This window comes from Hypanus sabinus, chromosome 5 (genome assembly GCF_030144855.1).
Source record: "Hypanus sabinus isolate sHypSab1 chromosome 5, sHypSab1.hap1, whole genome shotgun sequence".
In the NCBI taxonomy this organism is placed as follows: Eukaryota; Metazoa; Chordata; class Chondrichthyes; order Myliobatiformes; family Dasyatidae; genus Hypanus; species Hypanus sabinus.
The window spans coordinates 174,959,970-174,975,753 of NC_082710.1; the positions used below are offsets into that span (position 1 = coordinate 174,959,970).

General features: G+C 46.1%; 1 protein-coding gene across 1 annotated transcript in view; it reads left to right on the forward strand.

Moving 5' to 3' along the window:
- Positions 1-15,526, forward strand: part of LOC132394831 (neural proliferation differentiation and control protein 1-like) — a 37,511-nt gene extending 21,985 nt beyond the window's left edge. Inside the window, exons 7-10 of the mRNA XM_059971235.1 lie at positions 6,185-6,251; positions 7,806-7,885; positions 8,217-8,316; positions 13,789-15,526. Coding sequence (XP_059827218.1) covers positions 6,185-6,251; positions 7,806-7,885; positions 8,217-8,316; positions 13,789-13,863 — 322 coding nt within the window. The 3' untranslated portion in view covers positions 13,864-15,526. The remainder of the gene's footprint in view (positions 1-6,184; positions 6,252-7,805; positions 7,886-8,216; positions 8,317-13,788) is intronic.
- The last annotated feature ends 258 nt before the right edge of the window (positions 15,527-15,784 follow it).

Here is a 15,784-nt window from a genome sequence, read left to right on the forward strand (position 1 = left end):
AGTGGGAGGAGTGTGTGAATGATGGGCAGATGGAGAAGTTGGGGATCTGAAAGAAAGAGGGTGATGGGGGCAATGTGAATCAGGAGAAAAGTCACAGATACGGTGCACTACAGCACAGAAACCAACCATACAGTGGAATGCTGCTCCTGCGAGATTCCAGGGTACCTGACAGCCTTCCTGATGACTACTGTGCATTTACAGGAAGTGCACCCAACTTCAGCTCCTGACTGGATCAAGGATCTGGAGCGGCTCAACAGGGAAGGGTAAAATCAGGCAGTGGTAGTGATAGGAGACTTGATAGGGGGATGGACAGGAGATTCCGTGGCCGTGGAAGAAAAGACAGGATGGAGAGTTGCTTCCCAGGTGTTGGAGTCCTGGGCGTGTCAGAGCGGCTACAGAAGATTCTCAAGAGGGAGGGCGAACAGCCAGAGGTCATAGTGCACATAGAAAAGGGGAAGAGGTCCTGCACAGTGAATGTAGGGAGTTATGGAAAAGGTTGAAGAGCCAGACCTCCAAGGTAGTAATCTCTGGATTATTTCCAGTGCCATGTGCTAGTCAGGGTAGGAACAGGATGATAACACAGATGGATGAGTGGCTGAGGAACTCAAAGGGCGGGATGTCAGATTTCTGGATTATTGCAATCTCTTCCAGGGAAGGTATGACCTGTACAAAAGAAACAGCTTTATACCTGAACCCGGGGCAACCAATATCCTTGCTAGCACATTTCCTAGAGCTGTTGGGAAGGATTTAAACTAAGTTGGCAATTAATTTTATAAGAGAAGGATGTGATGCTGAGGCTTTATAAGGCATTAGCCAGAGTACTCAGAGTGTTATGAGCAGTTTTGGGCCCCTTATCTAAGAAAAGATATGCTGGCACTGGAGAGGATCTAGAAGACATTCACAAGAATTATTCCAGGCATGAAAGGGTTAACATATAAGGAGCATTTGATACCTCTGGGCCTGTACTCACTGGAGTTTGGAATGAGGGGGATCTCATTGAAACCTACCAAATATTGAAAGGCCTAGATAGAGCGGAGGCGAAGAGGATGTTTGTGGCTGTGGCTAAAGTGGCTGTGTCAAGGACCAGAGGGCACACCCTCAGAATCGAGAGACACCCCTTTAGAACATAGGTGAGAGGGAATTTCTTTAGCCAGAGGGTGATGAATCAGTGGAATTCATTGCCGCCAATGGCTGTGGAGGCCACGTCACTGAGTTTAGTTAAAGCAGAGTTAGAGCTTCTTAGGCAAGACACCAAAAGTTACTGTGTGAGAAGGCAGGAAATTGGGGTTGAGAGGGATAATAAATCAGCCATGATAGAATGGCAGAGTAGACTCGATGGGCTGAGTGGCCTGAATATGCTCCTGCGTCTTACAGTCTTGTGGTTAACCACAGAACACAGTACAGTACACAGCACAGTACAGGCCATTCAGCCTTCCATGTTGTGCTGACCCATATAATCCTTGAAAAAAGTACTAAACCCACACTACCCCATAACCCTCTATTTTTCTTTCATCCATGTGCCTGTCCAAGAGGCTCTTAAATACCCCTAATGTTTTAGCCTTCACCACCATCCCTGGCAAGTCATTCCAGGCACTCACAACCCTCTGTGTAAAAAACTTACCCCTGATGACTCCCCTAAACTTCCCTCCCTTAATTTTGTACATATGTGTTTGCTATTGGTGCCCTGGGAAACAAGTACTGATTATCCACCCTATCTATGCCTCTCATAATCTTGTAGACCTCTATCAAGTCCCCTCTCATCCTTCTACACTCCAAAGAGAAAAGTCCCAGCTCTGCTAACCTTGCTTTATATGACTTGTTCTCCAAACCATGCAACATCCTGATAAATATCCTCTGCACCCTCTCCATAGCCCCACATCCTTCCTGTAATGAGGTGACCAGAATTGAACATGATACTCTAAGTGCGGTCTCACCAGAGATTTGTAGAGTTGCAACATGACCTCTCTACTCTTGAACTCAATCCCCCTGTTAATGAAGCCTAGCATTCCATAGGCCTTCTTAACTACCCTATCAACCTGCGCAGCGACCTTGAGGAATGTATGGCTTTGAACCAAGGTCCCTTTGTTCATCCACACACTTAAGTAACTGACCATTAATCCTGTACTCAGTCTTCTGGTTTGTCCTTCGAAAATGCATCACCTCACACTTGTCTGGATTGAACTCCATCTGCCATTTTTCTGCCCAACTCTGCAGCCTGTCTATATCCTCTTGTAACCTTTGACCACCTATAGCTCCATCCACAACTCCTCCAATCTTTGTGTCATCTACAAACTTACTCGCCCATCCTTCCGCCTCTACATCCAGGTCATTTATAAAAATCACAAATAGCGGGGGTCCCAGGACAGATCCCTGCAGCACTCCACTAGTCACCGACCTCCAGGCAGAATACTTTCCTTCCACAACTACCCTCTGCTTTCTTCCTATAAGCCAATTTTTTATCCAAACAGCCAAGGTTCCAATTATCCCATGCCTCATGACTTTCTAGATGAGTCTCTCATGAGGGACCTTGTCAAATGCTTTGCTAAAGTCCATGTAGAACACATCCACTGCCCTACCCTCATCAATTTCTTTTGTTACCTCTTCAAAAAACTCTATCAGGCTCGTGAGGCATGGTCTTCCCTTCACAAAGCCAAGTTGACTATCCATGAGCAGACTGTACTTCTCCAAATGCTCATAGATCCTATCCTTAAGAATCCTTTCAAGTAGTTTGCACACCACTGACGGAAGACTCACCAGTCTATGGTTCCCAGGTTTCTCCCTATTACCTTTTTTAAACAAGGGAATTACATTTGCCATTCTCCAGTCCTACAGCACTTCCCCTGCAGCCAAAGAGGATTCAAAGATCACGGCTAATACTCCTGCAATCTCTTCTCTCAATTCTACAACAACCTGGGGTGTATCATATCCGGCCCTGGGGATTTACTAATCTTAATGTTTTTAAGAAGATCCAGCACTTCTTCTTCCTTAATCTCCACATTGTCCAGCACACAGGCCTGCTCTACTTCGACCTCATCCTGATCAAGATCCTTTTCACTTGTGAACACTGAAGCAAAGTATTCATATTGGACCTCCCCAACCCCCTCTGCCTTCAGGCACATGTTGCCCTCTCTATCCTTTAGCGGTCCCACCTTCGTTCTCGTCATCCTCCTATTCTTCACATACACATAGAACGCTTTGGGGTTCTCCTTAATCCTACATGCCAAGGCCTTCTCATGCCCCCTTCGAGCTCTCCTAACTCCTTTCTTTAGCTCCTTCCTGGCTACCCTATATTTCTCATAAGCCCCTCCTACTTCCTGCTTCTTATATCTAACATGTTTCCTTTTTCCTCTTGACAACTTGCCTCATATGTTTCAGCAACCACGGTTTCCTTTTCCTACCATTTTTTCCTTGCCTCAGTGGGACAAACCTATCCTGAACCCAGCTCAAGTGGTTCCTAAACTTCTCCCACATTACTTCTGTGCTTTCCCCTTTGAACATCTGTTTCCAATTTACTCTCGCTAGTTCCTGCCTCATCCCTTCAAAGTTAGCCCTTCCCCAGTTAAGCACTTTACCATTTTATCTGACTTGATCCCTTTCCATAGCTATGCTGAAGCTAATGGAGCTGTGGTCACTCTCACCAGAATGCTCCCCCACCAAGAGGTCTGTCACCTGACCAGGTTCATTACCCAGAACTAGATCCAGTATGGCCTCTCCTCACGTCGGCCGGTCCGCATACTGTGTCAGGAATCCTTCTTGAACACACCTGACAAATTCAGCCCCATCTATCCCCCTTGCACTCAGGAAGTGCCAGTCAATATGAGGGAAGTTGAAATCACCCATAACTACTACCCTGTATTTCCTGCACCATTCTAAAATCTGCCTGCTTATCTGCTCCTTGGTGTCCCGAGGGCTATTTGGGGGCCTATAGACTACTCCCAGCACAGAGATTGATCCCTTCCTATTTCTGACTTCCACCCAGACTGACTCCGTGGACACTCCTTCTGCAGCGTCTTCCCTTTCTATAGCCGTGATACTATCCCTGACCAGCAATGCCACTTCCCCCCTTTTCTACCTCCCATCCTATTCCTTTTAAAACACCTGAACCCCGGGTCCTGCATCATCCAATCCTGCCCTTCCTCCAACCAAGTTACAGTGACGGCCGCAACATCGTAGTTCCATGTACTAATCCATGCTCTAAGCTCATCCTCCTTGTTCCTAATACTCCTAGCATTGAAATAGACACATTTTAACATCTTTAACTGGCTACAATTATGTTCTGTCCCCTGCCTGTCCTTCCTCATCAACTCAGAACTCTTAGCGTCATGCCCTTGTCTTTCTACCTTAACCCCTGCACTCACATTCTGATTCCCACCCCCCTGCCAAACTAGTTTAAACCCTCCCCAACAGCTCTATCAAACCTGCCCACCAGGATATTGGTCCCCCTGGAATTCAAGTGCACCCGTCCTTTTTGTACAGGTCACACCCACCCCAGAAGAGGTCCCAATGATCCAGAATCCCTGCCCCCTGCTCCAATCCCTCAGCCACACATTTATCCTCCACCTCATCCTATTCCTATTCTCACTGTTGCGTGGCACAGGCAGTAATCCCGAGATTGCTACCTTTGAGGTCCTGCTTTTCAACTTCCTTCCTAACTCCTTTCAGGACCTCTTCCCTTTTCCTGCCTATGTCATTGGTACCAATATGTACCACGATCTCTGGCTGTTCTCCCTCCCACCGCAGGATATGTTGGACACAATCAGAAACATCCCAGACCCTGGCACCTGGGAGGCAAACTACCATCCAAGTTTCTTTCCTGCGTCCACAGAATCGCCTGTTTGACCCCCTGACTACAGTCCCCTATCACTGCTGCCTTCCTCCTCCTTTCCCTACACTTCTGAGCCACAGTGCCAGACTCTGTGCCAGAGGCACGGCCACTGTTGATTCCCCAGGTAGGCTGTCCCCCCCAACAGTACTCAGACAGGAGTACTTATTGTCAAGGGGTACAGCCACAGGGGTACTCTCTAGTACCTGACTCTTCCCCTTCCCTCTCCTGACTGTGACCCATCTCTCTGTCCCCCCCATGACCCCGGAGTGTCCACCTGCCTGTAACTCCTTTCTATCACTTCCTCGCTCTCCCTGACCAGTCGGAGGTCATCGAGCTGCAGCTCCAGTTCCCTAACACGGTCCCTTAGGAGTTGCACCTCGATGCACCGGGTGCAGATGTGGCCGTCCGGGACGCCGGGAGACTCCAGGACCTCCCACATCTGACACCGACCACAGAAAACTGGCCTCACACACATACTACCTCCTTTTGCAATCAACAACTGCCTCACCTCGTCCCATTACCACCGAAGCCCGTGGAGCCAAAGCCCTTTCACTCCGCTGCTCGCTCCCAACGCTGACCACTGGATATGGCTGCCTTTTTAAACTGTTTGCGCTCAACTGGCTGACGTCATGCGCCTGCGCAGTCTGGCCTCTCTCTTCCCCTGAGAACTCAAAATGTCTTCCCGCTGGAAATCCTTTGGTGCTCTCCCGCTGCCCTCTTGATCCGAATCAAGGAATTATTTGTATTTACAGAGTGGTGAATACAGGGAATGCACTGCCAGGGGCCGTGGCAGATGCAGGTACATTCGGAATATTTAGGAGATTCTTAGACAGGGGATGAACGAAAAGTGGTAGCCTTCCTGTGAATGCCTGCAAGAAAATGAATTCAGGGTAGTATATGGTAACATTTTGATAGTAAATTTACTTTGTACTTTAAACAATCTGAGTAGTTTTATTTGTCACACATACTGTACATCGAAACAATATAGTGAGTTACATCAAATCAAATCAGCAAGCATTGTGTTGGGACAGCCTGCAAGTGACGCTGTGCTTCCGGCACCAACATAGCATCCGCAACTCAGTAACACCAACAGGGTACAACTTTGGAGTGTGAGAGGAAGAAGGAGCACCAGGAGGAAACTCACAGGGAGGAACATACAAACTCCTATAGACAGTGGTGGGGATCGAACCCTGATCTCACAGCTGACCCACTGTAAAGCATTGTACTAGCTGCTGCGCTACTGTGTCGCCCCAATCTGGAGGGGGAACTCAGCAGATCGCGCAGAGCATGTGAAAGACAGTGAGTTAGTTTTGTCTTTGGTGCAGGAGGATCCTCAGCTGCCCGCTTCTTGCCTTGCAGGTTGCAGAAGGAGGTGAGACTGGCGCAGAAGGTTGTCTATGAAGGATCACAGCAGCCGTTACCCCCGGTAAGGACCCAGAAGGGCTGGGAGGAAATGGGCCAAGGTAAAGCAACAACCTTCAGCAGGACCTTGCAGTGTTGAAAACACACTCAAGGGATGTTCTGGGGAATTAGCCCACAGAGCTCCTTCTTCTGACTCAGAAGCTCATGGATTCAAGTTCCAACACCCCCACCCCCCATAACTTGTGTGCGGAATCGAGGCTGAGAGAGGCCGGGCGTTGAAGTGAGCCATTCAACAGATACTGGAAATCCAAGGTAGAAAGATTCAGCTGGTCAGGCAGGATCCAAGGAGAAGGGGGAAACAAGAGAAAGTGCTGTGTTGTGAGACGTTTCCTGATGTTCACCTTTGTGGAGCTTTCAGAATCAGAATTACTGGCATATGTCATGAAATTTATTAACTTTGCAGCAACTGTACAATACAATACATGACAAATATAGAGAGGAAAAAACCCGAGTTACAGCAAGTGTACTGTGTAAATAAAAAATAGTTAATTTAAAATAAGTGGTGCAAAAGCAGAAATTTTAAGAAAGTACTGAGCTGATGTTTGATGTCCATTTAGAAATCAGATGGCAGAGGGGAAGAAGCTGTAACTGAATCACTGAGTGTGTGTCTTTAGGCTTCTGTACCTCCTTCCTGATGGTAGCAATGAGAAGATGGCATCTTCTGGGTGAAGGGGAACCACCTTCTGAGGCACCATTCCTTAAAGGTGTCTTTGCTACTATGGAGGCTAATACCCATGATGGAGCTGACTAATTTTGCAACTTTCTGTAGCTTTCCACTGAATTCCCTTTGCTAAATTAGTGAGATTTAATGAGACTTCATTATAAATCAATAGGAAAACTATTCATAGAGCCATACAGCTCAGACGCAGCCTGATTCAAAGTAAATTTATTCTCAAAGCACATATATATCACCATATACAACCCTGAGATTCATTTTCTGGCAGGTATTCACAATAAGTAAAAGGAAAAAAGCAAAAATAAATAAATACAAAGAACATGAGATGAAGAGTCCTTGAAAGCGAGTCAAGGTTTGTTGGAACAGTTCAGTGACGGGGTGAGTGAACTTATCCCCTCTGGTTCAAAAGCCTGATGGTTGAGGGGTAATAACTGTTCCTGAACCTGGCGGTGGAGGTCCTGAGGCTGCTGTACCATCCTCCTGATGGCAGCAGTGAGGACAGAACATGGCCTGGGTGGTGGAGGTGCATAATGACGAACTTGTCCTTGCCAAGCAAGATGCTTCTCCTATTTGCCTTCATTTGGCTCACATCCATCATGAACCTTTCCTATCCATCTGCCTCTCCACACGTCTTTAGAAAGTTGTAATTGTATCTGCCTCTGCCACTTCCTCTGGCCAGCTTCTCACAGTACCATAAATTCTACAAAATTATGTCAGAAAGACCAAAATTTGATTTTTTTAAATAATCAAAATCATTGTAGTGCAAAGTGGTCAGAATGTTGCTCCACTCAGGGCAGAACTGCTCCGATAGGCTGAATGGCTTTCTTCCGTGAGTTAACACGAACTTGATTCCACTAAGAAGGTTCCCGTTTCTTTCCTCAGTTCATTGACAGGAGGATTGCAGAGAAGCTTCAGAGGACCCACTACCAGCACCAGAAGAAAGTCATCCAGGCTTTGGGAGAGTGAGTCTTCCTGCACCAGCATTGATTCCTCACTGTGAATTTTATTAAAAATCCTTGAGACCTGGTGTAGTTGCAGATTTCCACCATTTCAGACACTTGTGAGCTACTCACAGGGTCTTTATCATCCCTCTCGACCACTCCCCAGGTCTCCCCCTCTCTCCCCAGGCCATGTCTCCCTCCCCCACCCTCTCTCCCCCCCTCTCCCCCCACTCCCCTCTATGTGTTGATGTGAGGCGAAGACTGCAGGAAACTCCAGACTCTGCTGGGATTCTCCAGCCTGAGTCTCCAAACCTCTCACCTCTTGACCATGCCTGTTGTTTTCTTGTTGCAGGAGCAAACCCAAGGTGAAGCGGTATCAGACGTACATGGAATTGGAGCTGGATAATGGAAATGAGGAATATCTGGTGTACGAGTGTCCGGGTTTGGCGCCGGTAAGGTTTCACTCGAGGACCCATTTCCTTTCCCATTCTGTTCTTCACTAGCAATGGTTCCACCATCGACTTGTGTAAAAGGTGGTTCTCCAGGAAGACAGCATCCATCACACAGGACCCTCACCACCCAGGACACGCCTGCTTCTCATTACTACTATCAGGGAGGAGGTACAGGAGCCTGGAGACCCACACTCAGCATTTTAGGAACAGCGTCTTCCCCTCCACCATCAGATATCTGAAAGAAACAGGAATCCATGGACGCTACCTCAAAATTCCCCTTTTGCACAGTTTATTTATTGTAACTTGTAGTAATTTTTTTATGTCTTGCATTGTATTGCTCTGCGAGCTACAAATTCCATGCATCCAGTATGTCAGTGATAATAACCTGTACAAAAACAATTACACAGAATTTTTACAGCTCAGCGAAAGGCCACTTGGCCCAACAAGTCCATCCCGCCAGTAGATCCTCCCTTCCCTGTTAAACGTTCCAATGTTTCCCCTCTCAAGCCTTCCCTTTCCCAGTGAGGTCCGCATTCCCCCAGTTCTCTGTACTGCACCTCGGCCCAAATGTCGGTGCCAAATGTAAACCTCTTCCTCCTGCACATGTTACATACCCCTCCATCCCTGTGTCTTCATGTGTCAGCTAACAGCCTTTTAAACACCTCTTTCATATCTGCACCTACCACCACCCCAGCTACGCATTCCTGGCAACCAGCACTCTCTGTATGGGAAAAAAACTTGTTCCACAATTATATTATATTTTTAATTTAATCCTATAAACTTCCTCCTTCTGGTATGCCCTCAAGTATTTGATAGTTCTACCCAGAATGAAAGTTTCTGTCTGCCCTCTCTATGCCTCCAATAATTTCCCTTCAGTCTCCAGTGCTACAAAAAAAACAGCCCCAATGTGCCCATACTCTCAAGCCAGGCAGCATCCTGGGAGCCTTTTTCTGCTGCCTTTCCAAAGCCTTGACATCCTCCCTGTAATGGGGTTAACCAGAACTGCACTCAATACAAATGCAGCTAACCAAAGTCTCATACAGCTGCAACATGACTTCTGCAATCTTATGCACACCGCCCTGACCAATGAAGGCAAGCATTCCCTTTTCCTTCTTTGCTATCCTACCTACTTGTGCGGTCACTTTCTGTGAGCTACTGACTTGGGCCCCAAGATCCCTCTGTACATTTGCTCTTATATACTTTCTCTATACTGTACTTACATTAGATCTCCCAACACCTCACACTGACTCGGATTAAACTCCATTTGCCATTTCTCTGCCCAAATCTGTAATGGATCTACCTTCTACCGTATCCTTTGGCAGCCCTCTATGCTGCCCATAACTCCACTAAACTTCGTGTTCGTCTCTAGATCCCTCCCACCCCTGAACTCCAATTCTGAGCCCAATTTGAATCTCTCGACCCCTGGCAGCTGGAACTTCAGTTGCTCAGCCCAGAAACCCTGGCATTCTCTCCCTCAGGCCCTCCAGCCCTCTCTGCCTCATCCTCCAAAATGAACATATGAACAGCAAGAGGAGCATGAGCAGGAACGTCTTCACCGGGGGGGGGGGGGGTTTGAGCGTGGAAAGAGCTGCCAATGGAAGTGGTGGAGGCAAGCTCAATTTCAACATTTAAGACAAGTTTGGATAGGTACACGGATGGAAGGATATAATCCAACTTGGCAGATTTCTAGATCAGCAGAGACTAGATGGGCCGAAGAGCCTGCTTCTATGCTGTAGTGTACTATGGCTGTATGACACAACAGGTAGATGGACAATACCAAACAGCACCTCTTGTCACTGCCATTTAATAAGATCACAGTTAGTTCTCTCCTACCACTGTTAACACAGAAGATGAAACATTACAGCACAGTACAGACCCTTCAGCCCACAATGTTGTGCTGACCTTTTCACCTACTCTAAGATCAATCTAACCCTTTCCTCCTGCTTAGCCCCCTCTATTTCCATCATCCACGTTCGGAAACGTTAGAGTTTTCCTCTTCCATGACCCCTGGCAGTACCTCTGACACAACCCCTGAATGCTCCTCCAATTACCTTAAAATCGTTAATCAAAATCAGGTTTAACATCACTGACATATGTCATAAAATAAAGTTCAAAGCAAAATTTACTTTCCGAGTACAGACATGTCATATCCAACCCTGAGATTCTCTTTCTGCGGGCATACTCAGCACATCTGTGTAGGTCTCCGTTAGTCTCGATAGACCATGGATTTGCACCTTGGAAAGTTTCCAGGGCGCAAGCCTGGGCAAGGTTTTTTTTATGGAAGACCAGCAGTTGCCCAAGCTGCAAGTCTCCCCTCTCCACACCACCAATGTTGTCCAAGGGAATGACATTAGGACCCATACAGCTTGGCATCAGTGTTGTCGCAGAGCAATGTGTGGTTAAGTGCCTTGCTCAAGGACACACTCGCAGCCTCAGCCAAGGCTCGAACTAGCAACCTTCATATAACTAGACGAACGCCTTAACTACTTGGTCACATGCCAACACTTAGCACATCTATAGAACAGTAAACTGTAAATATCAAGTACTGTAAACAAACTGGGCAAATGCAGATATAAATAGCAATAAATAATAAGCATGAAATAACAATATAACAGAGACCTTACATGAGCGTGGCTATCCCCTTTTGATCAAGAGCCTGATGGTTGAGGGGTAGTAACAGTTCTTGAATCTGGTGGTGTGAGTCCTTAGGCACCTGTACCTTCTACCTGATGGCAACAGCAAGCAAAGTGCATAGCCTGGGTGGTGAGGATCTTTGACGATAGATTCTGTTTTTCTCCGTTAACATTTCATGTAGATGTGCTCAATGGTTGGGAAGGTAGATAGGGTCATAAAGAAAGCGTTTGGAACATTCACCTTCATAAATCAATGATTTGAGTACAGGAGAAGGGATGTTATGTTGAAATTGTATAAAATGTTGTTGAGGCCTAATGTGGAGTACTGTGTGCAGTTTTGGTCCTAACTTACAGGAAAGATGTAAACAAGGCTGAAAGGGTACAGAGAAAGTTGTTGCAGAGTCTGGAGGACCTGAGTTATAAGGAAATATTGAATAGGTTAGGACTGTATTCCTTAGATTGTAGAAGATGGAGAGGGGATTTGATAGAAGTAATTAAATTATGAGAGGTGTGAAGGTAAATGCAAGGAGGCTTTTTCCGCTGAGGTTGGGTAGGACTAGAACCAGAGGTTATGGCTTAAGGGTGAAAGTGAGAAATTTAAGGGGACCATGAAGGGAACTTCTTCATTCAGAGGGTCACAAGAGTGCAGAATGAGCTGCCAGCACAAGTGCTCCACGTAAGCTCAATTTCAATGTTTAAGGGGAGTTTGGATAGATGTATGGATAGTAGGGATATTTAGGCTATGGTCCAAGTATAGGTCAATTGGAGTAGGCAGTTTAAATGGATTCAGCATGGGCTAGATGGGCCAAATGGCCTGTTCATGTGCTGTACTTCTCTATGACTATGCCTTTTATCGTGTACCTGTCAAGTCACCTCTCTCTAAACCAGGCGTCCATGGACCCATCGGTTAATGGTAAGGAGATGCGGCATAAAAAGAGGTGAGAACTCCTGCTCCGAAGAGAAAAGCCAAAGCTCGCTCAACCTGTCTTCCTAGCCCATGCTCCTGAAACTCAGGCAGCATCCTGGTAAACCTCCTCTGCATCCTCTGTAAAGCTTCCACATCCGCCCTATAATGAGGCTACCATTCCAACTGTGATCTAATCAGGGTTTTATGGAGCTACATCGATACATCATGGCACTTGATCTCAGTCCCCAACTAATGAAGGCCAACACACCATACACCCTCTTAACAGTCCTATTAATTTATGCTGTAACTTTAAAATAATTCAACATTTCACTCCTTGAAGTATTCAGAATCTCTTTATTTGCTGCCTCAACCCCAACGCCCTTTGAAGAAGAAAGTTGCAAAGATTCATAACTCTTTGAGAGAGAGAGAGAAAAGGTACCTGACCTGCAGTTGAAATGTCGACACACTTATTTATGAATGGTGAACCCCTCCCCCTTTTCTAGGTTCTCCCACAGGAGGAAGCATCCTCTCCTGTTGAGTTACTTTAGAGTCTGAAATGTTTCATCCACTTAGGACAGAGATGAGGAGAAATGTCTTCCCCTGGAGGATGCCGAATCTTTGGAATTCTCCACCCTGGAATGTTGTGGAGGTTCAGTCATTGATCCGAGTTTGAGAAAAATGGATATATTTATTTGTTTAGTTACCTATTAATTTAGCAATACAGTGCAGAATAGGCCTTTCAAGACAAGCTACCCTACAAGCCTGATTAACTGTACATAGCTTCATCACATGACAATTTACAATGACCGATTAACCTTTGGACTGTGGGAGAAAATCGGAGCACCCGGGGGAAAACCCACACGGAGACTCTTTACGGAATGGCGCCGGAATTGAACTCCGCACTCCAGAACGTCCCGAGGTGCAAAAGCACCGCGCTAACACTACACTACCATGGCAACCGCTTTTCTAGGGAATCAGAATCAGATTTATTATCACCAACTTAAATAACATGAAATACGGTGTTGTGTGGCAGCTGTACAGGGTAAAGACTTAAAATTACTATAACCTGAAATAAATAAATATTGCTCACACAAAAGGATGATGAGGTAGAGTTTACAGCCTTTCAGGAATCTCACGGCAAAGGGGAAGAATGTGTACCTGTATCACAGAGTGCCCTCGGGCTGCTGTACCTCCTTCCTTATGGTAGTAATGAGAAGAGGACAATGAGGGATTTCAATGACAGGTGCTGAGGCACCACCTCTTGAAGATGTCCCTGATGGTGCTAATTGTTGATGATGGGTGTTGCTTCTTGAAGTAGCACCTGCTGTAGGTACCACTGATGGTGGGGAGTGATTTGCCCCGATGGATTGGGCCAGCACCACCTGTAGGTACTACTGATGGTGGGGAGGGATTTGCCCCTGATGTATTGGGCCAGCACTTCCTGTATTTACTACTGATGGTGGGGAGGGATTTGTCCCTGATGTACTACTGGGACTGATCCACTACTGCCTGCAGTTTCCTACATTCCTGTTCATTCAATTTGCTGTTCCAGACTATGATGCAACCAACCTGGTTATAAAGATTTAGAGATTAGCTTTATTTGTCATATGAACTTCAAAACATACAGTGAATGGCATCACTTGCACCTTTCTGTCAATGAGGACTGTGTTGTATGGAGCTTGCAAGTGTCACCTGGCTTCTGACACCAACATAATGTGCCCACAACTCACTAACACCAACCCGTACATCTTTGGAACATGAGAGAAAACCAGAGCACCGCACAGTCACGAGGAAAATGAGCAAACTCCATTTAGACAGCAATGGGAATTAAACACCGATCTTACAGCTGGCTGTAAAACGTAGAGCTAATTGCTACATCACTGTGCCGCCCGATTCGATAATAAGTGCAATTTATTTGATCTTCCATTTCAGACGGGAGAGATGGAGATTCACAACCCTCTGTTCGATGCCTCTGTCCACCGTAGCAGCTCATCCATCCACCAGTAGGAGCTGGATCTGTGAAATTCACCAATTTACAGAGAGCTGGAGGTTGACAGAACTTCCCTACATTGTAACATGATCGGAGGTGGAAAGTCAGCGATGGGGGTATTGTCGTCCCTGACAATATGGACATGTGATTGGTTCCTCGTACCATCTCCACCATTCAGTAAAGTCACGGTTGAGTGGCTATTTCATCACCACATAACTGCACTCTTTTTGGATTCCTTAGTTCCCTAGAAATGCACAAAGTCAAGGTTAAAGTTGGGACGTGAAAGTCAAGTTTATTTTCATCTGCACAGGTACAATGAAAAACTCAACATGCTGCAGCATCGCAGACACAAAGTATCATCACAAAAACAAATAAACATATATTGTACACAATTTCTAGCAGGAATAACACAATTAGAACAAACAGTCCAGCTTACTCAGTGACTGAGTATCTGCAGAATCACATGGTTCCAAACATATGCTCAGAATCAGCTTCATTATCACTGACAGATGTTGTGGAATTTGATTTGTAACAGCAGGACAGCGCTATATATAAAGCATACAACAAATTACAATAAGGAATATATAAAAATTTAGTGTAAGAAGAGGGCAAAGATAATGAGGAACTGTTCGTGGGTTCATGAACCATTCAGAAATCTGATAGTGGAGGGGAAGAATCTGTGCCTAAAACATTGATTGTATGTCTTCAGGCCTCCTTCCCGACGGACATGATGTGAAGAGGGTATGTCCTGGGTGGTGTAGCCCCAATGATGGAAGCTGCCTTCTTGAGGCATCGCCTTTGTGAAAATGTCCTCGACGGCGGGGCAACTACTGCCCAAGATGGAGATGGCAGAGGTTACAACTTTCTGCAGCTTTTTTCTGGTCCTGTGCAGTGGCCCCTCTACACCAAACGGTGATGCAACCGGTTAGAATGCTCTCCGCAGTACCTCTGTAGAATTTACTAAGACCGAGTCTCCTCAAACTCCTAATGAAGTATAGCTGCTGGTACCCCTTTGTTGTAATTGCATCAATATGTTGTGTCCAGGATTGATCTTCAGAGTCACTGACACATAAGAACTTGAAATTTCTTACTCTTTCCACTTCTGCTCCCTCAATGAGGACAGTTGCGCTAACCAATGAGAGAGGAAATTTCTCCTCACCGCAGTCTTAACTACACAGCCTTTAAGATCACTGTCCTTAGTTCTAGGCTGTGCGTTCGAGCAAGACAGCATCTCAGAGGCTCAAAGGTTCATTTATTATCAAAGCACAGTTCTGAAATTCTCCAGTTCTCCTGTTAACTGTGAAAACGAGAAAAAGAAAGGCAGCACGATCATCAATCCCCAAAAATTGGTTTCTGAGCTGGACGCTGTCCTGTTACATTGCACTGAGAGTCTGCTTATAGAGTAGGAACATTACGCTGTGTAACTCTTCGTACAGGAGAGGCCACACTTGCTGTTGAAATGTTGCTTGATTTAAGCCTAAGCAAGAGATGCTGGTGATGGGAATTTCGGTGACCAAGCTCAATGCAGTTCATAATAAAAGTCCATGATTTCGCTGGCCTCTGTGACAGTGGGTGCATCTGCAATTTCTGTGTGCAGGCTGTATTGCAGCCTTCTGTACATGCATTACTGCAGTGGAGTAGGCAGGTGCTTTTGATACTTCCCCCGTGCCCTACTCTCAATACCCATCAAGTCTGCTCCACCTTTCAATCATGGCTGATCCTCTTTTTCTCCTCCTCAACCCCATTTCCCAGCCTTCTCCCCATAACCTTTGATGCTATGTCAAAACAAGAACCCATCAATCTCTGCGTTAAATACAGCCAACGATCTGGGCTCCACAGCTGCATGTGGTAACAAATTCCACAAATTCAGCACCCTCTGGCTAAGGAAATTTCTCCGTATCTCTGTTTTGAATGGACGTCACTCTATGCTGAGGCTAT